This window comes from Artemia franciscana, chromosome 7 (genome assembly GCF_032884065.1).
Source record: "Artemia franciscana chromosome 7, ASM3288406v1, whole genome shotgun sequence".
NCBI lineage: Eukaryota > Metazoa > Arthropoda > Branchiopoda > Anostraca > Artemiidae > Artemia > Artemia franciscana.
In genome coordinates, this window is record NC_088869.1 from 21,389,549 (window position 1) to 21,415,119 (window position 25,571).

At 34.9% G+C, this 25,571-nt stretch overlaps 1 protein-coding gene and 1 long non-coding RNA gene across 2 annotated transcripts in view; one reads left to right on the forward strand and one right to left on the reverse strand.

The window, feature by feature from the left end:
• Window positions 1-25,571, reverse strand: part of LOC136028981 (uncharacterized) — a 33,588-nt gene that overhangs the window by 1,092 nt on the left and 6,925 nt on the right. The window lies entirely within an intron of this gene.
• Window positions 408-11,872, forward strand: LOC136028650 (protein arginine N-methyltransferase 1-B-like). Its single transcript, XM_065706475.1, has 5 exons — window positions 408-422; window positions 723-812; window positions 7,643-7,780; window positions 9,298-9,405; window positions 11,714-11,872. Exons 1-5 carry the CDS (start codon window positions 408-410, stop codon window positions 11,759-11,761), a joined length of 399 nt encoding a protein of 132 aa, XP_065562547.1. The 3' UTR covers window positions 11,762-11,872.

A 25,571-nucleotide genomic window follows, 5' to 3' on the forward strand; every position in this document is an offset into this window, starting at 1 on the left:
GACAGACAACTTATTTTTATATATATAGATATATATATATATATATATCTATCTATCTATATTCACATATATATCTATCTATATTCACAGGTGGGACATAGGGACACAACTACAATAGCGCATAACTAATATGGCGCGTAACGACTTACGCGCGCGGGGGGGGGGCGAAGCGCCCCCACCAACTAGGTGTTGGGGTGGCGCGAAGCGCCACCCCAACAGCTAGTATATATATATATATATCTAAACTTGCGATGGTATAGTGGACAAAGCTGCACCTTCTGAACGAAGGTTTACACGTTCAATCCCACGTGTTGTAGGGAAGCATGGAATTAAATCGGTTAAATCAATTTTGTTGTATGTGTATGCATGAACATATTGAACATATGAATTATTGAATGTTGTACAATATGAATATTGTACATGTGAAGCATATTTATTACATATGGAATCAGTTTAGATATGTATATATATTTAGAGCATATTTATTACATATGGAATAGTACATATGGAATCAGGAAATTAAGCCACTGTTGTGTTCCGATTTTTTTTTTTTTTTTAGAAGTTTCGTGCAAGAAATTGATATCTGGTCATATGAAGTGATAAATTAAGTCATTTGTGGCGGCGACAAGGGAAAAAAGGGGGAAAAAAGAAATATTCCCATGGAAGTGCTGAGATGAAATAGTGTCACATTGTATGATTTTCATGATTCTTTTAATTTTTAGGTTGTTAGTAACTCGTGCTTGGTCCGTGAAGTAGATTTGTACACGGTGACTAAGGAAACCATCCCGTTCACTGCGCCTTTCCATCTCATGGTAGGTAACTTTACTAGATAGCCTTTTCTTGAACCAGCTCGAGCTCTAAAAGTGAAATTAATAAATTATTTAGTATGTATAAAGCACAATAGAGATATATAAACAGTAGGATTATCCTAAAAAATATCTTTCACCTAGAGTCTCGCCGAGAATAAAAGCTTTTCCCGTTTCCTTTATTTAAGCGATTCATTGTATATTTCTCAGTTGCTGGATCAACTTTGAAAAATGGTGCAAAACTGCATTATTTATGATTGCGAAAGAAGAAAGAAAGGGGGTGAGCCAGCGTAGGGATTCGCTAGTGTCCCATCTCACAGGTATGGCTTATGACTTGACTAAGTGGTGGATCTAGGATTTCTAAAGGGTGGGGGGCTGGATTAATTTTTGGAAAATGCGAAATTTCCCGTGCTAACTTCTGATTAACGCTGCAGCGGAAAAATAGCCATAATTTCACAAATAGTAGGAGAGGGATCCGCGAAGTGGCGGGACTATTTAAAATTTGCCACAAAATGTTTTACAACAAAGGGACAACTTATTAGTTTTAGCACTGATTATCTATTAAATTCTGCAATAATTTGTGGCTTTAGATAGTATTATTGCGCCATGAAGTGTCAAAACTTTTTCTTCTTGGTAAGGAAAAATATTCTCTTGAATTGTTCCTTTTTTATACTCTTTTTCGGCCATAAAAATATCCTTCGAAGTTTAATGTAGGACCTTTGTTTTTCTTCTTCGTTGATTTTTGGATTAAAATCAAGTTGCCATCAATCCATGGCTAATTGGAGGAAAAGCCAAGAGAGATAGTCTGAGTGGGAGGCACAGCCGGCATAAGCCTTTTTCAGGAGCGTATAAAAATGATGTCATTTCCACTTGTTGATAGATAGTCTTTCAACTATCCATCCATCTTAGGGCAGAACTAAGGTAGATAGTCATAGGAATTTAGGGATGATCGAGATTTTTGAATTGACTCATGACAGGCAATATCGACGGGTCTGAATTTGCTTGGACTCGCCGGCGAACTAGTAAGTAATTATTTTAGTTTTCGTTGTTTAAATATTTCATTATCTCCTTTGTTGAACAAAAAGGCAAAAAATTTAAAACCTAGTATTTTAATGAGCTCCTCAGTACTACAGAAAATAAAAATTAAACAAGTATCAATAAACATATTTGAAAAAAGGAAGTGACTAAATTTAATTTAGCTGTAAGTCTGCATTCATGCTGACCTCATAATGTTTCTTTGAGAAAAATTGATAAAACTATGGAACATAAATATCAATACGAAGCGCCAAACCTCCTAATCAAATGTCATCACGTTATGGCATTGTTCAAATAAAGCTTATTTTTATCTTGATCGAACCATTATTAATTTTTCTTTCCATTCTCAAACCAAATGTTATCTTTATCTTTTGCATTATTACAGCCATAATACCAATTATTTTCCTTTTTTATATCTTCAGTGTTTTGTATTTTTCCTTATCCTTTTGAGGCTCGATTCGTCTTATTTCTTTTCCTGTTCTCCAAGCTGTGAATACCGATGCCACAGGCGTGCCTACCCATAAAAAATCTAATATCGCTTATGTTTCTCTTGGTTTATATATTCTCCGGAGGAGCAGCATCCTTGTCCGGCTTGTCTTTTTGGATTGTCTTGATCTCTACTGTGGTACAAAGCTAATCCCAAGGTCAAAGCGTTATTAATGCCTAATTACGCTTATTCACTGTAGCTACAGATTATAAAATCTTTGTGGTTCATCTTGTTATTTTTATTTGTATACTTTACGAGATCTGCTCTTCGTTGGGGGTTAGTGTTTTTTGTAGTTTAAAGTGAATTAAACAAAACAGAAAACGCCCTTTGCGCCAGTAATCATTCTTGAAGATGTTTATCTTTTAACCTTGTTTATTTATATAAATTGAATTCAGAGACTTAAATAATAGTCAGGTGTAGGAATAAAAGATGGAGAGACAACATAAAATAAGCAAGAACGATATACTGAATAAGTTCAAATATCAAACATTTATCCATATATTGGCAATTCATTGCTCTGTATTTGCAAATTCAATTCTATGCAAGTTCTATGACTATCTTCCTTAGTTCTGCCTTACGAATGACGCATGGGCGGATGATAGATATGACTTATCTATTAACAAATGAACAAACATCATTTTTATACAATCCTAATAAGTGCTTATGCCAGATTTGCCTCTCACTCAATCGGACTATCTGTCTTGGCTTTTTTACAATTAGCCATAGCTTGATGCCCACAACTGCTTGATTTTAATTCAAAATCAACAGCCCGATGTAAAAGTTGTTTTTTTCGTAAAAAATGTCATCCCTTAATATGCTACATGTCCATTAAAAAAAAAAACACTGTAATTTCGAAGTTAAACCCCTAAACTGAATTCTAAATTCGGCTCTCTGTCTGTATAAGTTGTAACCTACATTGAAGCTTTCTTAATTCTTGTTTCTTATGCACCATATTTGCAAATTCAGTTTTTTGAAGCTGAATGAGAAAATCGCTAAATGTTTTTTCCTTTGATATTAGATTAATTTTTTCTTCGTCATAACTGTTGGGTTTTTTTTTTCGAGGACAATGACACAGGTCAAATAAACTGAAAAAGAACCCAAAATATAATATATGATTATGTTTATGGAAGTCGATAATTGTAAAACTTGCCCTGTTTATTCCTTTTTGAATTAAACAAAAAAAAAACAAGTTTTTTAAAATGAAAGTATGGAGCGACATTAAAACTTAAAACAAACAGATATTACTCCGTATATGAAAGGGGCTTTTCCTCCTCAACGCCCCGCTCTGTAAGCTAAAGTTTGACTCTTTCTCTTAACTTTACATTTTAAAACAGTAAAATACTTTAGCGTAAAGAGCAGGGCGTTGAGGAGGAAAAGCCCCTTTCATATACGGAGTAATTCCTGTTCGTTTTAAGTTTTAATGTCGCTCCTTACTTTCATTTTAAAAAACTTGTTTTTTTTTTTTTTTTTAATATCTGGACGTTTTTGAATTAATGCATGTTTTGGTCTTGGCTCTCCGCACATAAATAATTTAAACGAAATTTGCATATTAATTTTTTGGGCTAAATGGCTTTTTCATAGTTTTAATCGGAAGATTTTTGAGAAAAAAGAGCGAGGAAGGAGGCCTAGTTGCCCTCCAATTTTTTGATTACTTAAAAAGGCAACTATAACCTATAATTTTTTATGTGCGTTTTCATAAGTAAAAAATATACGTAACTTACGAATTAAATTACGTAGCAAACTTCTATATTCGTATGTTTTTATTGCGTATATGAGTGGGCTCACCCCTCGTCGATACCTCGCTCTTTACATTAAAGCTTAAATTTTATCCCAATTCTTTAAGAATGATCCCTGAATAACAAAGGCCGTAGAATAAATAGTTGAAATTACTAAAAATACTTTAGCGTAAAGAGATAGGTATTACGAGAAGGTAAACCCCTCATATGCGTAATAATTTCTGTTCGTTTTAAGTTTTAATGCTGCTTCTCACTTTCAGTAGAAAAAACTTTTCATATTTATTTTTTCATTGTTTTTTTTAATAATGCTAGAAAATCCTGCACCCCCTCCATTGAAAGTCTCTTCCCCCATGAGAAGTTCCTCCATGGAAAAATCTTCCCACGTAACCCCCCCTCAACTCTCCCACTTAAACCAAACAATCCCTCTGAAAACGTCTGTACACTTCCCAGTAACCATTACTATATGTAAATTAAATATAAAAAACAAGTTTTTTTTACTGAAAGTAAGGAGCGACATTAAAACTTAAAACGAACAGAAATTACCCCGTATATGAAAGGGGCTGCTCCCTCTTAAACGCCTTGCTCTTTGCGCTAAAGTTTGACTCTTTCTCTCAACTCTACCTTTTTAAAACAGTAAAAACTTTAGCGTAAAGAGCAGGGCGTTGAAGAGGGACCAGCCCCTTTCATATACGGGGTAATTTCTGTTCGTTTTAATTTTTAATGTCGCTCCTTACTTTCAGTTAAAAAAAACTTGTCTTTTTATATTTAATTTCTGAACGTTTTTTAGTTAACCCATGTTTTGATTTCGGCTCTCCGCAGATGAATAATTAAAGCGAAATTTGCATATTTATTCATTTGGCTAAATGGCTTTCCCATAGTTTTGATCGAATGATTTTGAGAAAAAAGGAGGGGGAGGAGGCCCAGTTGCCCTCCAATTTTTTGGGTACTTAAAAAAGGCAACTAGAACTTTTAGTTTTTTCGAACGTTTTCATTAGTAAAAGATATACGTAACTTACGAATTAGCTTACGTAACAAACTTCTGTATTCGTATATTTTTGTTACGTATATGAGAGGGTTCGCTCACTCGTCAATACCTCCGTCTTTACACCAAAGCTTAAATTTCATCCCCTGAATCACAAAGGCCGTAGAATAAATAAATGAAATTACTAAAAAATACTTTAGCGTAAAGAGTGAGGCATTAAGAGGAGGTGAACCCCTTATATGCGTAATATTTTCTGTTCTTTTTAAATTTTAATCCTACTCATTACTTCCAGTTGAAAAAAACTTTTTCATATTTATTTTTTCATTGTTTTTTTAAATAATGCTAGAAAATGCTGCGCCCCCTTTATGGAAATCTTCTTCCCCCATGACAAATTCCTCCATGGAAAGTTTCCCTACATAACCCCCTCTTCTCAGCCCCCCTGAAAACGTCTGTACACTTCCCAATAACCATTACTATATGCAAACACTGGTCAAAATTTGTAACTTGCAGCCCCTCCCACGGGGACTGTGGGGGAGTAAGTCTTCCGCAAAGACATATTTATAAGGTTTTCGGCTATGGTGCATAAAATGGCTATCTCAGAATTTTGATCCGACGACTTTGGGAAAGAATGAGGGTGGAAGGGGGCCTAGGTGCCCTCCAATTTTTTCGGTCACTTAAAAAAGGCACTAGAACTTTTCATTTCCGTTCGAATGAGCCCTCTCGCAAAATTCTAGGACCACTGAGTCGATACGATCACCCCTGGAAAAAAAAACAAAAAACAAAACAAACAAATAAACACGCATCCGTGATTTGTCTTCTGGCAAAAAATACAAAATTCCACATTTTTGTAGATAGGAGCTTGGAACTTGTATAGTAGGGTTCTCTGATACGCTGAATCTGATGGTGTGATTTTCGTTAAGATTCTATGACTTTTAGGGGGTGTTCCCCCTATTTTCTAAAATAGGGCAAATTTTCTCAGGCTCGTATCTTTTGATGGGTAAGACTAAACTTGATGAAACTTATATATTTAAAATCAGCATTTAAATGCGATTCTTTTGATGTAACTATTGGTGTCAAAATTCCGGTTTTTTAGAGTTTTGGTTACTATTGAGCCGGGCTCGTTACCACGAACTGTTTGATACAGGTCAAAGTTTATAACTTGCAGCTCCTCCAACGGGGACTGCGGGGGAGTAAGTCGTCCCCAAAGACATAGTTATTAGGTTTTCGAAAAAAATAAACACGCATCCATGATCTGTCTTCTGGCAAAAAATGCGAAATTCCACATTTATGTAGATAGGGGCATGACACTTCTACAATTAGGTTCTCTGATACGCTGAATCTGATGGTGTGATTTTCGTTAAGATAGTATGACTTTTAGAGGGTGTTTCCTCCTATTTTCTAAAATGAGGCAAATTTTCTCAGGCTCATAACTTTTGATGGGTAAGACTAATCTTGATGAAACATATATTTAAAATTAGCATTAAAATGCGATTCTTTTGATGTAACTATTGGTATCAAAATTTCATTTTTTAGAGTTTCAGTTACCATTGAGCCGGGTCGCTCTTTACTTACAGTTCGTTGCCACGAACTGTTTGACTTGGTTAAATGAAGGGATTTTGATTTCCCTAATCGGTTTGAATATTTTTTTTATTTCCTAAATTTCGGTTCCAAGTTTATTCCTATTAGAACCTAATCAATCTATATATATAAAAATATTATAATATATAAATCTCAGTAAGGGAATGCTTCTAGATTTACCATTTTAGACCTTTTTGCACTTGTCCCATGGAGAGAGCAATATGTTGACAGATATTATTCTGGATTTGGTTCATATCAACTCAAAATCCTCCAATTACAGGCATGACTTGAGCTTCTATGTTAGACCTTATGTAATAATGTAAAATGTATAAAGTGGGGTATAATGGGGGGGGGGAGTTGACCTCATATTGAAAAAGATCAGTATTATGCTACCTAATGAGATAATGTGTAAATTATTTTCGTGTGTGTAATTATTAATTGAAAAACGAAAAGCAAATCGTAATTGCTTGAGAGCAGTTAATTATTTCGTTTATGATATTAATAATCTGTATGGATAAAGTAATGTATTAAAAGCCGTCAAACAAATGAACAATAAATAAATCTTAAACTACCGATCTGAAGTTAGCGTAATGCGAAAATTTCCTCTCTTATCTATTTTTCCACTGTTTATTGCCAAAAAGACCTTTCTTTATGGGAGAGTTTTAATTCTAGTGGTTTTTAAGTTCAAAATGTATCCAACAACGAGTAAGAGATAGCTTCAACGATGATGAGTTGTATTCAACAGAAATTAAATAAAGTTTCTATTTCTCTTACGAACTACACAAATATACATGTAGTAAGAATTGGACAAACGTCTGATGAAATAAAACAGATTAGGATAAAGCCTAATATGTATCTGGGGTCGAAAGATTGATCCAGATCTCGTTATCGCTAATATTCTCAAATGAAGAAGCTGCCTGCACCCGAGTAAAAAAATGGCTCATCCTTTTTGCCACACCTCAAGCAGATACTAATGATTCCTGGACCATTCATATTAATTTTTTTTTTGTCTTTGCAGGCCCGTCGGAATGATTACGTTCAAGCTCTTGTTGCTTACTTTACAATTGAATTTACAAAGTGCCACAAACGTGTAGGATTTAGTACTGGCCCAGAATCGCAGTATACTCATTGGAAGCAAACTGTCTTCTACCTCAATGTAAGATCTTCTTATTCTTTGTTCGAGTGATATTTGTGTTTCCTTTCTTGGATACTATTCGTAAGGCGTTTATTTGTGCCCGGTCACAGTATAGTCACACCTGCCGCTGAAATTAAAATCGCTTTGTAATTTTTCAATGTTACGGGCTCCGTCGACTATAATTAAATAAGTAAGATTAAAATACTCTGCACTGTGACAAATCGTTTGTGCAGACCCATCAGGTCGGTCAATGTTCAACTTTCAATCATAGAATTTACGATTATTTGGTCTGAGTAAAGATTTTCAAATATTAGAGACTAAAGCTCGTACTAGACTACAAGCCTGATTTCTAGGGCATATCAAGGATTATTGTTCGGGAGAGGGGAAAAAAAAGAAACACAGCTCTGCTGCTTTTGTTGTCGCTAAGATTTGCTATTTCAACTGCAGTGGAGTTTAATTTTTATCCACGAATGTCTGCTTTCCACTGAGGACCCATGTTCAGCCCGTTCAAACTTGGAATTGTTGAATTTTTCATGATTCTTTAATAATTTTCTCTAGTTTTTACATTAGTTGCTCTCGCTGTTTTGACGATCCCTAACCCCAATAAATGAGCCTATACATCCTTTATTCCCTATAAGTTTATTAATTATTTATTGCAATAATTATTTGTAAGTATTTTAATTAAGTTATTCTGGGACAGGTATTTTGATGGGGGAAGGGGGGGGGGGGGTATAAAGCGGTCACCCAACCTCCACCCCCTGGAGATGATAAGTCTGCTTTTACCAAAAGAACCTAATAGGTATATTTGTAGTCATTGTTTTACATAGCCCATTTTCTAAAGACTAGCAAGCCCGGTATAAAAAGCCGATAATATAAAGAGTTCGATTTGTGGCGGTTGAGGTATGTAATCAGAATTCGACTTTTAATCATTTTTAAATTAAATTGGATTTAAACTTGTCTTGAATCTTAAACTCGATTTGATAATGATGTACTGGCAGTGGTATTTGTAGTTTCGATTCCTATTGCGCTAATTTTAAAGTGCGGATGGAACCGTTCTTTGCAGTTTCTGATTTTGTTCCTCTCTAAGGTTCAAGCTCCATGGACTGGGTTGTCGGCTTTGGTGGAATCAACTCCAGAATAGCATTTTGATTGTGATCGACTTTAACTTAGACCCATCATTTGTCACGCTCAGAAAGATTGGTCTTCTTGTTTTTTTTTTTTTTTTTTTTTTTTTTTTTTTTTTTTTTTTTTTTTTTTTTTTTTTTTTTTTTTTATTGGAATCAACTCCAGAATAGCATTTTGATTGTGATCGACTTTAACTTAGACCCATCATTTGTCACGCTCAGAAAGATTGGTCTTCTTGTTTTTTTTTTTTTTTTTGTTTTTTTTTTTTTGTTTTTGAACACAATTATATGTTCAGTGATTATGCGTTCAATAATTCGATGTCTATCTATGTATAGATATCAATATTGCTAGTTGTATGCTAGAATACTAGTTATATGTCATCCTTGTTTATCTGCGTTTTTTCCGTCTTCTAGGAATACCTAACTGTTAAGAAAGGAGAAAACATTAGTGGATCATTTGAGATGCAACCGAATGATCGCAATCGGCGGGATCTGGATTTCAAGATTCAGGTGGATTTTGAAGTAAGTATTGTTTGTTGCACTTTTTGGGGAGGTGAGGGGGGGGGCTCATCTATTCTAAAACTAATTTTGCAATTTAGATGTCCTAAGAAGTAAATATTCTATAAACAGTCAAATACTCTATAAACAGTCACTATGTCCCACCCTATTGAAAATGCTTGTTAGTTCATTTCCTTTAAGTTTTTCATTAGTAATGATAAGGTAAAGGTGAACTTATTACTAACTCAATTTAATGCTGATAATGCTGATAATTCTTGTATTTTTTGCTATTTGCTATTTATATTTTGTGCCCAGAGCGTTGGGACTTGATTTGGTAATTTTTTGGGAACGAGTTTTAAAATTAGTAATTCCTTGAGTGTATCTTTATCTATTGGTCACACTGGTAGATGAACATTAACTTGACATAGGTGGAGGGGGGGGGGGGGGGTACTGTATTGTCTAGTTCATATACACCTTACACAATTTTTAATTATTGTTCTTATTTATTAATTTTTGCTACCACATTATTTTGATATTGGCTCTTACTTTTCGCGTTCAGATATTTGGTTAAAAGTATTTCCTTTGAAAGCTTAAAAACTACAAATTTCACTTTACTGCAAAGCTATAAACATGTTGTTTGTTTTGGTTTAAGCGATATTCAATTCCCTCTTGCTAACATTTTTCTCGATTTCTAAAATATTTTGTTTTGTTTATCAAAGCTAATGTGGAGCCTGAAATATATTGACTTATTCTACTTATTTAGTTTTTTTGCGGTTGGAGGACTATCCTGTATGCAGTTGTGCATAGGTCAAATAACATTGCGTAGATATCTGACACTGTGGATTTTGCGTTACCCAAATTGTTAATAGAATATAGTGCTCGTATGCTTTTACTTTTTGCAATTTGTACTTTTGTACTTTTTGCCATGAACAATAAAATTAACTAACGCGCAATATGGGGCTGGACAAAATTATAATGCACAAGGGAATATGCGGCCAATCAGTCCAGAAGACAAACTTATTAAACATTTCGAAAGTTGTTTTTGTTTTTTTAGAACAGATATGTCAAAATTTGGTAAGATATCATAGGGATTACCGAAGGGTCGGATAGCAGAAAAAGAACCGAGAGGGAGGTTGATTGCCTTCCAGTAGCTTTCAGCCTTTAAAAAGGACAAGAACTTTTAATCTTCAGTCGAATGGTCCCCTCTCAAGTTTTTATAGTAGCCCTTTCCGTTTGAAGTGGGTGGGGAAGAAAGCTTTGGTGCTTTTCTGGCCCTTTTTGGGCTGTATATTTTTTTCCCCCTTCTATATCGGGTCCCCTCATCCCAAAGTTTCATGTAGTAATTTCAGGCAAATCAGAAAAATTGGCGCTTTCGAATCACTTTCAAAGGAACCAATCCTTTGAATAACTGTCTGTACATTAGTCCCCTTAGTCCAAGGACTTACGGCTGCAAGTTTCAAATTGATCATAGAGACATTTGAAATAGAGACAAAAGAACTGTAACTGTAATGGTGATACAGTGACCTTAAACCAATGTGAATTTAAACCAATTCAAGTAATGGCCAGGAAGAGTTTGCGAAAAATTGTTTAATTCTCTGCCAAAAGAGGATTTTACAAATCTAGTGCTTTATTTTAATTTTACTTTAATCAACTTTAATCGATACTTTACTTTTATCGATCATGTCGGCTTTCCTTTTTTATTTTAGTTTATACTTAGTTTATTTTTATTTTTTAGTTTAGTTGCTATTGTTTTATATAATTATTATTTTGCAGATAAAGGCTTCCAGACGTGAAGCTGAAACATTCGGGCTTTTATTAGTAAATATTAACTTTGTTTCACTGTCTAAATTGAAGATTTCCCCCCTTGTTATACAGTTGGATATTGTAAATGGCTAATATGATCTTTGTTATCCCTTGAAATATACATAACCAAGATTTTTAGCTATATTGCACTTGGGTTCTTTGCTTAGTCTCTTTGCTTGGCCGTACGCAGGATTTTTTTTGGGGGGGGAGTACAAAAACCTTAAAAAACGCATCAAAATGTGTATATTCTTTTTTGTTACGCTTTTATGAGTCGGGCAAATTTTTCGAGGGGGGGTTCAAACCTCCTATCCCTTCCTCCTGGATGCGGCGGCCTTGTCTCTTTGATATTGATTAGTTGGGTAATTCAGTTTATCAGAAGATTATTTTCTTTTCTTCCTTCCGAGTTTATTGGCGATAATAAACGACTTGGCTGATCAGTTTAAGTATGTATTGTGAAGAAATTTGTTCATTTCTGATAGAAGAAAAAACATTGATTTATTTATTTTCTTATAATGTCTTCTTTTTACAGGGTGAGCTTGGATCTGTTCACGAAAAGAATGACTACAAAATGCGTTAAGTATATAAATATACTTATTGAGAAGACAAAAAAGAAGAATTTTAATTGAAATTTTGTCGCTTGCTTTAATTGCCTATGTTGCAAATAAAGTAACTTTTGTATGATTTCTAATCATTGAGCCCCAAGGCGATTTATTTTTGTTTTCTTTTCTTATTTCAGTACGGGGTTGTTTTTTTAGAAAGAGGCAAGTTTAAAGAGAAGAAAAAAATGTTACGGATTTCTTTTAGTCGTTATCTGTTGTGCTGAAAGGTAATACGAGATTTTGTCAAAGAATGAAGTAATTGTAATAATTGCGTAATTGGAAAGGAATGATTCTGTTTGATATCGTGAAAAAAAATGTGACCTAAAACCCAAGATTAAGGTCCCAAAAAATTTGTAAAAAATTCTAGATTGTTTACATACGATTTTTAAGGAATTTATTAAGTCAATTGAGTCGTATTGGGAAGTTTGGAACCTAAAACCCAAGTTTTAGGTAAAAAAAAAAAATCTAGAAAATACAAATTCTAGATTGTTTGCACACAATTTATCAAAGGCTAGTATTAGGATGACCAACCATTATCAGATATGATGATGGTTTTTATAACTTGGCCAAGTGACACAATTTAAAATAAGTTTTTATATGTATATTTAGACATCCATTACGATCTCTTCTTGCCGACGGTTACTAGTATTGCTATCCACGTAGTTCCATTAAAAGAGAGGGTCGTCAGCCCTCCCAAATGGCTGTTGTATCGCTTGACCTGCACCAAGACATTCTTCCCTTGTATTGGGGCCCTTACTTCGATTTGATGACGTCTTAATTTTCAACCCTTGTTTGGACTTTAGCCCTCTGGTGACGAAATCTTGGAAGATCAATTTCGCCTCTCTCTGCTCCCAAGATATTGTCCATTCAAGATACCCAAGTTTCTATCCAAGAATAATATAAGTAACATAAAAAGAAGACAATAAAAGCAAAACAAAGGGTTAGACTTGGTAGTAGTTATAGGCTCCTTTGGCAAAGTTTAATGTTAAAGAATTACTAAATTAAATAATTTAGATTGTAAATTTTCTAAAATAATCTAATTAAGTCTAAATAATGTTAATACAATCTAAAATTTAAAAATTTGTCAAATCTTACGTTAGTTATCACTTAAATTGAACAATCTAGAGAAAATAATAAAACAATTATTAAAAAATCTAATGTGAAACAATTACTAAAGATTCAAGGATGAATTCCACCCTCCTATGGTTTTCAACTTCAGTGCTAACAATAGTTTGCTTCTTTGATGAAAGCTTATGGTGCGAAATTTGATTGTATGCTGCTATGGAAAGGGGGTGCTTTTTTTCAAAGCTCTAATTAATAAAGGGGTTATAATTATTTGCCTATTTATATTCCGCTCCTCAGAAATGCAACCTACGTCAATATCTTCTCCTTGGGGGTGAAAATTGGGTATTGCTCCGCGTTTAACGGCGTCTTTTTGTAGGTTTGCCAATTAATTAAAGAATTTTCATTGACTATGCATACATCAGTAGATTACGAAAACAATAACTTTTTGGCTACGTACATAGCCTTGGCCATTTAGCTCGTTCTAAAGGCCTATTAGAAAATTGAGAAAAAAGGAAATCCTTGTGCTTTCTTTAAGTTAAGGTTTTCATGCATACCTCAAGAATGACCTACTAGAGCATATCTATGTACTGGTATAGCAAATGAAAGCTATATTTTTCTCTCCATTTATTGGTTCATGGCCGATCATTAAAAGCTCTATTTGACAAATAAAAAAAAAGACTTGAACTGAACATAAGCCAGAAAACCCATTCCGAATTTTCACACTTGATAAGGTTTGGTAGGGTAAATTCACTACATCTTTGAAACCCTCTGTGGTGTTAATGAGGGGTAGGGGTGTTTTAAAATCTAGAGGGGTTTATATTATATTATTTTTTTTCAAAGAAAAGTCATTTGTCGTTGAAAAGCCAGAAAGAATACTACTTTCAATGGCAATGCCAAAAAAAGAGTTTTTCAGAATCTAGGGGGCTATGTACCCCCAGGGACACCCCTCCCTCCCACAATTGGTATCACTGAAACAATTCAGTCGTAGGACTTATGTATAGTAATGCATTTATTTTTTCCTCGCAAATCTTGTATCAAAGCAATGAAGTACTTCAACAGTCCCTTGTGTCCGTGGTCTTACAATTTGTAAAAGTTTGTTCATTTCTTTCTGTCAAATTAGGTTAACTTGCTGACACAGTTCGCACAACCTCTTCAAATCAAAATACGTTCAAAGCGTACTTTTCATGATAATGATTTTTTTACGTACTCAGGTCTTGCCGTTTATACATAATTAAAGAGAAAAAATTCGGACGCTAATTTGCATATCATGGCCCTTAGCATCGGAACGGACCACATTTTTGACACATTATCTATTATCTTGTTTAGAAACCCTACCATGTCTCGTGCATCGCTCATAGCTAAATCATCAGAAAACCTCGGGGAAAATACCGATCTGAGGTTTTGGTGGTTCGGTTTTTCGGTGAATGAAAAAAAATGCCTTGCTTGAACACAAAGAGCAACTGCCATTGGTAGAGATTTTATATATAAAATGCCATTACTTACTGGTAAAGTATACGGCAGCTGTTTACTTTCAAGTGAAAGTAAAGAATAACCAATTGAAATAGTCGTGGATGTTTACCTCCCCCTCTTTACGCTAATATCAAACTAGTGCTCTTTTCGAATTATTAAATTTAAAAAGATTAAATTATTGAATGGTTGGAAAGAAACCAATTTAACTTCTTGCAACTTTTTTTTGCCTGTGGAGTTAGCTTAAGGAGCAATTTTCTTCTGTTCGTTTTTTCCTTTATACAGCTAGGGTGCACCAGTTCACGAACTGACTGACAAAAATTTTAGGATTTGCGAGAGCGCGACTACTGTCGAGTACAAAGATTTTTTAAAATATAAATATAAGGGAGCCCAAAGGGCCGTAAAGCGGTCTACCGGAGCTGATAAACGGATGTTTATTGAGACAAAGCCACCTGGAGCAGAGGCAGTCGCCAGAAAGGGCGACAGTCTATCGTACCACAAAGGAAATAACTGAAGATTTCCGAAAACCTGCTCCTGGGATTGAAAGTAATGCTGGCCAACTTCTTATAAAAAAGGAAGACATTGATAAGAGATGGAAAGAATACTTCAATGAGGTACTAAACTTTCCGCCATCTACAGACCCTGTATGCCCTCTGGCTGTGCTACCGTTCCTCCAACTTGGCAATAGCAAAGTTACAGAGGTGTTGACAGCTTACAGCCTGAACCCTTGAAGTATAGAGCTGAAGCCGAGCCCCTTCACAAGGCTCTTTCTCAGATATGGGAAACTGAGAATATTCCCAACGTTTGGAAGAAAGGGGTTATTGTCAAGTTCTTTAATAAAGGAAGAACAGCTGACTGCAACAACTAGCGATGCATCACTGCAGTCTGTAGGGAGTAAAATTTTGTGTCAAGTACTACTGATCCGCATTCAGTCAATGCAATGCTAAAAGATGAGCAACGTCGGTTTCCATCGCGCGCTGATTTGATATTCAGTTTGAGGGTACTTAAAGAAAAAGCAAACGGATGGCAGATTGAGATTAATATTGCCTTCATTGACATTTCATTGATCTACTTTCCCCCTTGACTCCAAAGGTGCAACTTAAAAATGTGGATAGTTTCCGTAAGCTCGCGCTCAGAGGATGTATACGTGTCAATCAGATGCCTCTTGCGAAATATTAATAACTAGCTGTTGGGGTGGCGCCCACCCCAACACCAAGTTGTTGGGGGCGCTTCGCGCCCCCCCAAGCCCCCCGCGCGCGTAAGTCGTTACGCGCCATTGTAGTTGTGTCCCTGTGTCCCTCCTGTGAATATATATATATATACATATATATATATACTAGCTGTTGGGGTGGCGCTTCGCGCCACCCCAACACCTAGTTGGTGGGGCGCTTCGCGCCCCCCAAGCCCCCCCGCACGCGTAAGTCGTTACGCGCCATATTAGTTACGCGCCATTGTAGCAGTGTCCCTGTGACCCACCTGTGAATAGAGATAGATATAAATATATATTTTTAACTACGTAAAACATGCGAATATACAACATTCTTCGCTGTCCCATTGTCTGTGCATATAAATAACATTTATATTCCCTGTGTCCCGGTCGTCATTTGTGTCCTGGTGTCCCAGTTTGTATTTCCTCTTTGAGTGTCCCGGTCGTCATTTATATTCCCAGTGTCCCGGTCGTCATTTGTGTCCCGGTCTGTAATTTCTATTCAAACAATCCCTGTGTCTCAGTCGTCAATTATATATCCCACCTGTGCCCCCGGCGTCCCCGTTGTAGTTGTGTCCCTGCGTCCCGGTCGTCATTTATATTCCCGGTCGTGATTTGTGTCCGGGTGTCCCAGTCTGTAATTTTTCTTTGAGGTTCCTGGTCGTCATTTATATTCCCTCTGTGTCGGTCGTCATTTGTGTCCCGGTCTTTTATCTTTTTATCTTTGAAATTTATCTTTGAGTGTTTTTTCTTTTTAGTTTTTTTTAGTTTTTTACATTTTTTCAGTTTTTTTTCTTCTTTATTTTTCAGCGTCACTATGAAGTACATATTGCCGAACCTTCAGTCATTTTACAATTAAACATTTTTCCGTGAACGCATGTCTTAAATACCATTAATGACGTCACCGTCAAAGCAAAAATGACGACAACTAATTTCATGACGTCAGTCAACACAGAAACATGACGTCATCTGATCCACAGACAGACAGACAGACAACTTATTTATATATATATATATATATATATATATATATATATATATATATATATATATATATATATCATGAAAAGAGAAATCACCAATGCTACAGCACAAACACAAAAAAAAAAAAAAAAAAAAAAAAAAAAAAAAAAAAAAAAAAAAAAAAAAAAAAAAAAAAAGGAGACAGAAGGAGAAAAGGAAGACTGTTTTCCTAAATTAGTGATTAATATAGACCAGCACTTGAATGAGGCCTTAACCCTACTCATCCATACAATCACATAGGTCAAACAGCATAGCCACACACAATCAACCATAAAGAATAATCCATGGACAGGCAGTCATGTCGTCAATAAGTATAAGTCGTCATTTACCAAACCATAGAAAAAATAATATAGACAAATAATTCAGAGGCAACACCCAACATAAGGGCTCATCAGGAGAATACACTGGCCTATATAGGGTTTCGCCACTCTAAATTCTCTACCCAGCACAGTGTTGTGGCTACCACAGAATATCCATGGCATCCCCGCGTCAGGTATCACCCCCAAAATACATGTCTATGAAAAAAACAGCAAATGTAAAACAACCAAGTAAAACCAAAACAAGCTTATCCTATTAATATATCCCTCCCTTTAGCAACAATAGGTAAACTAAATATTATAAATTTTACCAAATCACAAATATTAACACATTGCAAAAAACCTGAATGAACTAAACAATTATATAATTCATCTTTACCATGTGGCTAATTTTTTAAAAATTCCGCTCAAATAGAAACACAATTCAAAATAAATGGCGCTGTGACAACATTTCTCGAACCTCCGAAATTAGTCAAAAATTTCTTTAAGTATTTCTAGATAATTCTTTTGATATTTATTTAAAAGTTCGTTATAATGAAAACTAAATTTTTTAAATTGCCAAGTTAATTTATTTGCAGAAAAACCTCTTGATATCAATTTTTGGCTTAAGATTTTACATCTATTTTTAAAATCAATATAATTACTACAAATCCTTGCATAACGAAGTAACTGTGAGAAAAACGCTGAATATGTGATATTTGAGTGTATATTACTTTCAGGGAATGGGAAACTAATCACTTCAAAATCAAAATCATCCGTTTTATTATACATTTTAAAACTTAATTTATTATTATCACAAATATTAATATTTAAATCTAAGAAATGATCTTCATGACCAGCGCCATGACTAGGCTCAAGAATAAGCTCTGATGGATATATATTTTTAGAAATATCAATGAAATCCTTACAATTTAAGACCAAAATATCATCTAAATATCTTTTATTATTTGACAAAGCATGTTTTAAATTAATTGGATTATTCTTATCCATCATATATTTATATTCTAGTTGACTTAAAAACAAGTCAGCTATAAATGGGCTGGCATTCCCCCCCATGGGAATTCCCATAATTTGCTTGTACAAATCACCCCCAAATCTTATATAAGTATTGTATAAAACAAATTCCAATAACTCAAAAATCATATCCAAGCTGTAACATCTCAAGTTAACTGTAGTATTAAAGCAGTTTGTCCATATGGCTTTTTTATTATAACTGTCTATTTTTAAGAACCTTTTACTAGATAAGAGGAAAGATTTCTTTATAACAGTTTTTAAATTATCTAACACTAAATTGAGTGATAAATTAGTATACATTGTCGCAAAATCGAAAGACTCAATTCTTTTAGCTGAAACCATTGTTAAAGAATCTATCACCTGCAGTGAATTATTAACACTCCAATATGGATTAAAATTCGAAAATTTTTTAATACCAGAACAATAGGTTTTAAGCTTATTTACAATTTACTTTAAAATTAAAGAGAGGTCAGTAGCAGCAATGCGGGTTGGACATTTAGCTGCTCCAGCAATAAACCGTGGTTTAGGGGGATTCTTATGAAATTTTACAGTCCAATATAGGAAAGGGAACTTTTTATCATTGTCATTTATTTTAATATTAAAATTTTTAAAAAGTATTTCTTCAGTCTTTTCAATTAAATTCTCATCCTCTATATTTACCTTTTCATAAACATTAGTTGTGCCTAACTCCCTTTTTAAGATATCACAATACAGCTTCTGACAAATTATGGCAAAATTATTATTAGCTTTATCCACTGGCACAATTACAAATTCATTCTTTAGATTAGCAATTGCTTGTTTAATCTTCGCATTATAAAATAATGATTTAGTGTTACTATTTTTTAAGTTAGAATATATTTTATTTCTTACTCTACTAATAATTAAATTCTTCCAACTTTGAAAACTCTCTTTATTTTTATTCTCTTTCTTACACCACTTATCAATAAATAAATCAAAATCATTTTCCAAGCCATCAAGAACACTCGATGGTTTCAGATGATGAGAAAGACGGAAATTTGCCCCTTTATTCATTATAATTTGAAGATCATCTTGCTTTATTATTGACAAGTCCCCTGTTATAACATGTTTGTAAGTAGGATTTACAAATGGGCCATGTTGCTTACAATTACAAACCGGTTTCCAATTTATATCGCTATCTAGTTTTTTTAGTATTAAATTATAATTAAAAATAATTTGCCCAATAGTTTTTGAAAATTTATAAGTTAAAACTGGACTATCATTATAATTTAAATTACTAGGAAGGGCCTGTTTCACATGCCGCTGATTTAAAATTTCTGGTAAATTAATATCTTCAATCTGCTTACAAGTAAAATGAATAGGTAAATATAATCTGTTATCCTTATTACTAATCTTATCGAACTTTTTCTTTTTTGAAATAAATTTCGTTTTAGATAGAATGCAAATTGTATCACATATTACTTTAAAATTATAATCAAGACCTGTATTATTCTTCACAATCCAGAAAAGTTTGATTAAATTCCTCTTGGATAAATTATTTAGACACTTTATTACAGAAATCATACCCCTAGATTCAAGTAGCTGGCATAGATCTATAGAAAGCATATGTACATCTAATTCATTTTTTCTATTATTTTTCCTATGTCCTCTCGATCGTTTTTTACGTTTGGTAGGACAAGTAAAAGAAGGATGGTCCATAAAACCATCAATACATTTAACAACAACATGAGACATGTCACCATATTTTGCTACACGATCATTTAACCCAAAAGGATAAGCTGTACCAAGAGTATGGATCCAGAAATCCTCCTGTTTACGTAGTCTATTATTCTTCTCTTCTTATCGGTGAACTACATCCAGGGTGTCAAAATAGTTCATCTGCAATACGGCAGGAACGGCTAAGATATTTGAAACTTTCAGTAAATATTGAAGGTGATGTTGAGCTAAATCAAATGACACTATCTCCATCCAGGATATCAGAATGAGACATCTTCAATATTTCATATACGGTTAATGGTATAGATTAACGCCTGAAGCAACCTAGCTGAAACTGTGAGGGAATATTGGACGGAAAGGACAAGTAGATACTAAATTTTGATTTGTTGGCATGAGGGAGCTCATCAGCGACAAAGAATGCTTGAAACAAAAAAAAATGGTTGTTTGATTCTTAGTGTGAAATGTTCTCTTTTTTCGATCTCATTAAAATTTCAGGCCGTGAAGACACCTCAATAAAAGTTTCAGAACCAAGGGAATCGCAATTGGAAACAAATCTTGTCAGGGATTCTTCACCTCCTTTTTTTTCTTTTTTTTTTTTTTTTTTTTTTTTTTTTTTTTTTTTTTTTTTTTTTTTACAACAAATCAGAACTATATTAGCTAATATACTAGCTCAAAATGCATCAATGTAAACAAACAAGCTATTAAAGCAAAATAAAACACACACAAAAATTCCTACAACGAAGTGGTTGATCATTATTTGTCGAACAGTTCGTGGTAACGAACTGTAGTAAGGAGCGACCCCGGCAACAGTTTCAATATTTTTTTGTTGTTTTTTTTTTTTTTTGTCCGAATTTACCGCTTGATCATTGAGTATGAGGTCTTGCAGGTGAAATAAGCCGACGCACCTTATTCTTGAGACTTTCAATGCAAGTACTTCCTTTTCAAGATGGTAAAAGGATTTTTGAAGTGATAATCAAACAGTTCGTGGTAACAACGTAAAGGTAAAGGCTACATAGTAACCAAAAGTCTAAAAAATGGAATTTTGATACCAATAGTCAAACAGTTCGTGGTAACGAACTGTAGTAAGGAGCGACCCGGCTCAAAAGTAAACGAAACTCTAAAAAAACGGAATTTCGATGCTAAAAGATATATCAAAAGAATCGGATTCTTATGCTGATTTTAAATATATAAGTTTCATCAAATTTAGTCTTTGTCATCAAAAGTTACGAGCCTCAGAAAATTTGCCTTATTTTGGAAAATAGGGGAAAACACCCCCTAAGTCATAGGATCTTAACGAAAATTACACCATCGCATTCAGCGTATCAGAGAACCCTATAGAAAAAATTTCAAGGTCCAATCTACAAAAATGTGGAATTTCGTATTTTTTGCCAGAAGACAAATCACGGGTGCGTGTTTATTTGTTTTTTTGTTTTGTTTTTTTTTCCCAGGGGTCATCGTATCGACCAAGTGGTCCTAGAGTGTTGCAAAAGGGCTCATTCTAACGGAAATGAAAAGTTCTAGTGCCCTTTTTAAGTGACCAAAAAAATTGGAGGGCACCTAGGCCCCCTCCCACGCTCATTTTTCCCCCAAAGTCAACGTATCAAAATTTTGAGATAGCCATTTTGTTCCGCATAGTTGAAAACTATAATAACTATGTCTTTGGGGATGACTTACCCCCCACTGTCTCTGGGGGAGGGGATGCAAGTTACTAACTTTGACCAATGTTTACATACAGTAATGGTTACTGGGAAGTGTACCGACGTTATCAGGGGGATTTTTTTGGTTTGGGTGTGGGGTTCAGGGGAGGGGGCTATATGGGAGGATCTTTCCTTGGAGGAATATTTCATGGGGGAAGAGAAATTCAATGAAAAGGGCGCAGGACTTTCTAGCATTACTATAAAAAAAACAATGAAAATGAAAACATGAAAAAGTTTTTTCAATTGAAAGTAAGGAGAAGCATTAAAACTTAAAACGAACAGAGATTATTACGCATATGAGGGGTTCTAAAAATACTCCAGCATAAAGAGCGAGGTATTTAGGAGGAGATAAATACTTCGCTCTTTATGCTAAATTTTTTTAAAATAATTTCAACTATTTATTCTACGGCCTTTCTGATTCAGGGGTCATTCTTAAAGAATTGGGATAAAACAAGATTTAGTGTGAAGAGCGGGGTTTTAACGAGGGGACCAACCCCCTCATATATATAATCAAAAATATAAGAATATAAAAGTTTGTTACGTAAGTTAATTCTTAAGTTACGTATTTTTTTTTTTTTTACTAATATAAACGTTCGTTAAAAATAAAAGATCTAGTTGCCTTTTTAAGTAACCGAAAAATTGGAGGGCAACTAGACCTCCTTCCCCACCCCTTATTTCTCAAAATCGTCTGATCAAAACTAAGAGAAAGCCATTTAGCCAAAAAAAGAATTAATATGCAAATTTCATTTTTATAATTTATGTACGGAGAGCCGAAATCAGACATGCATTAATTCAAAAACTTTCAGAAATTAAATAAAGAAACAAGTTTTTCCAAATGAAAGTAAGGAGCGACAACATTCTTGGCTGTCCCATTGTCTGTGCATATAAATAGATTGTCAGGTTTACCGATCGCGGTCGTCATTTATATTCCCGGTCGTCATTTTTGTCCCGGTCGTCATTTGTGTTCCGGTGTCCCGGTCTGTAATTTCTCTTTGTGTGTCCCGGTCGTCATTTATATTCCCTGTGTCCCAGTCGTCATTTGTGTCCCGGTGCTTTGTTGATGGTGATTGCTAATCGAACATTCCTTGTGTCCCGGTCGCTTTCTCTTTGAGTGTCCCGGTCGTCATTTATATTCCCTATGTCCCGGTGTCCCGGTCGTCATTTGTGTCCCTATGTCCCGGTCTGTAATTTCGTCAGTTGACAAACATGACGTCAGTCGACACACAAACATGACGTCAGTAGACAGACAAACAACTTATTTTTATATACTAGCTGTTGGGGGCGCTTATGTTAGGTGTTGCCTCTGAATTATTTGTCTATATTATTTTTTCTATTGTTTGGTAAATGACGACTTATACTTATTGACGACATGACTGCCTGTCCATGGATTATTCTTTATGGTTGATTGTGTGTGGCTATGCTGTTTGACCTATGTGATTGTATGGATGAGTAGGGTTAAGGCCTCATTGAAGTGCTGGTCTATATTAATCACTAATTTAGGAAAACAGTCTTCCTTTTCTCCTTCTGTCTCTTTTTTTTTTGTGTGTGTGTTTGTGCTGTTGCATTGATTGCGCCACCCCAACACCTAGTTGGTGGGGCGCTTCGCGCCCCCCCAAGCCCCCCCGCGCGCGTATGTCGTTACGCGCCATATTAGTTACGCGCCATTGTAGTTGTGTCCCTGTGTCCCACCTGTGAATACAGATAGATTTATATATGTGTTTCAAACTACGTAAAAATTGCGAATATACAACATTTTTGGCTTTCCCACTACTGGGAGCTTTCCGTTTCCAATTGCCAGCAATTGATCTGAAAATGTTTGACCAGAGTCATCGTTTTGCAATCGGACACGCATATTTGTAGTTAATTTTAATATTTTTACGTGTGCCCATAAATTAGAATTTTTCAGGCAAGCATTCATTTCGTCTGCAGGAGTTAAACTACGTAAAAATTGCGAATATACAACATTCTTGGCTTTCCCATTGTCTGTGCATATACAAAGCCGTATGTACTAATAATGACGTCATATGCAAACGCTCTTTTTACAAACAAACAAACATGCATACTTAACCGCTTCATTTGGTTCCAAAACTGTGTCGATTGACTTGTAAAGGACTGCCTGGTCTCGAATCTTGGTCAAAACAATATTGTTGATTTCGTGGACGTCTATATTTTTGGGTGCGAGAATCGCTCTTTCACTTAGCCATTTATTATTTTTATAATTTTTTAGAATATTCGGAAATACTTTTTCAATCAATTCATTTTTGGACGTCACTAAATTACAGAAATCAGCAGGTAGTTGTATACGTCCTGAAATTGAGTATCGTATCATAAATGTCTTTTTGTTCCGACGTTAACTTGGAAATGTTATTTTGTACATACGACAATAGATCACTCGTACTGTAACTTTGTTCACGATCCAATTCTACACATGTCGAAACAGCAGCGATACGGTTAGATGAAGGCATTCCCAAATCCTGAAGAGGTTTTGGTTCCAAAACTGTGTCGATTGACTTGTAAAGGACTGCCTGGTCTCGAATCTTGGTCAAAACAATATTGTTGATTTCGTGGACGTCTATATTTTTGGGTGCGAGAATCGCTCTTTCACTTAGCCATTTATTATTTTTATAATTTTTTAGAATATACGGAAATACTTTTTCAATCAATTCATTTTTGGACGTCACTAAATTACAGAAATCAGCAGGTAGTTGTATACGTCCTGAAATTGAGTATCGTATCATAAATGTCTTTTTGTTCCGACGTTAACTTGGAAATGTTATTTTGTACATACGACAATAGATCACTCGTACTGTAACTTTGTTCACGATCCTATTCTACACATGTCGAAACAGCAGTGATACGGTTAGATGAAGGCATTCCCAAATCCTGAAGAGGTTTGTTTGCCATACGTACGCACAAATCTTCTATAATAACTAAAGTGTAGTTATAAATTTCTGATGTAAAATCAAAAGTCATATCTGACGTCTCTAACTGTTTTCGATGGAGTATATCTACGGACATTTTTGACTTATATTTTCCCCATAACTCTGTAGGAGCTGATGGAGAGCAAGTTGTTAAAATGATGCCAAACAATGCACGAATTTCACTTGGGGTTGACGTTTCGCACGCGTCATTGATGCAGTTATCCCAGTGTTGGTCATTCTCCAATAAATTCAGAGCTTGGCATGCACTACGGTAAGTGTCATGTATAGTACCGTTTACAGTTCTCAAATACTCAAAGGATGTCGGACCGGGTACATTCACCAAAAGCAGGCGTAGAAAGAAGCATTCATGTTGATTGGGGTGACCGGTGTAGAGTCTTCCTATCGTGGTATCTTTGAAGATGGTAGGTTGGCCGTCGACTGACTTACCCTGTTTTCGACGTTCAAATACTTTATTTTTAGTATTCCACGTGTAATACGAAGGCACTTCAGTATACAGCAGTTTTTTTGCAAAAGAATCATTTTTGCAAAGCGAAAAAAAAGCTGTTAATTTTGTATCCGGTGGATTCAGGGCTCTTTGTTGCACGTTGGTTTCCGAGAAATAAACACGTTGACCATTCTGTAAATGTACCGCTAAGTGAACAACAGCTGGACTACGTTCATGTATCGGAAATGTAAGAATTCGCCAAACAGCTTCATTACTGCTTATGTATCTTCCAGCCTGATATTGTACGATTTCGTCGAAATCTTTGATTTTGGGCTGCAAGCCAAAAACTGCCATGTCACTGCCTTTGTTGACGTATTTACATATGTATTTGATTACCTTTACGGAGTTACAGTATTCAACGTTTATGTGTGCATTAAATGTTTTTGATAATAATGGGGAATATGGAACAACCCACTGGTTATCTACTTCGATGGTGGTACCGTTGCCATTGTAGGTTCTTCAGTCATTTTACAATTAGAAATTTCTCTTTAAACGGTCTTCTTACAATTAAAAATTTGTCTTTGAACGATATTCTTAAATACCTGTGTCCTGGTCGTCATTTATATTCCCTGTGTCCTGGTCGTCATTTGTGTCCCGGTATCCCAGTCTGTAATTTCTCTTTGAGTGTCCCGGTCGTTATTTATATTCCCTCTGTCCTGGTCGTCATTTGTGTCCCGGTCTGTAATTTCTCTTTGAGTGTTTTTCTTTTTAATATTTTTTAGTTTTTTACATTTTTTCTTTTTTCAGTTTTCTTTTTCTTCTTTATTTTTCAGCTTCACTATGAAATACATATCGCCGAACCTTTGTTTTTTTAACTAAAATCTGGTAGGCATTGATGACCTTATCCAAGTCAAAATCCCAAACCCAATCATCATCG

Bases quoted from the DNA above. Each gene is read 5' to 3' on its own strand.
- LOC136028650 (XM_065706475.1), top strand. The intron at 813-7,642 runs GTAGGTAACTTT...TTGTCTTTGCAG, and splicing joins CTGCGCCTTTCCATCTCATG to GCCCGTCGGAATGATTACGT. The intron at 7,781-9,297 runs GTAAGATCTTCT...TCCGTCTTCTAG, and splicing joins AAACTGTCTTCTACCTCAAT to GAATACCTAACTGTTAAGAA.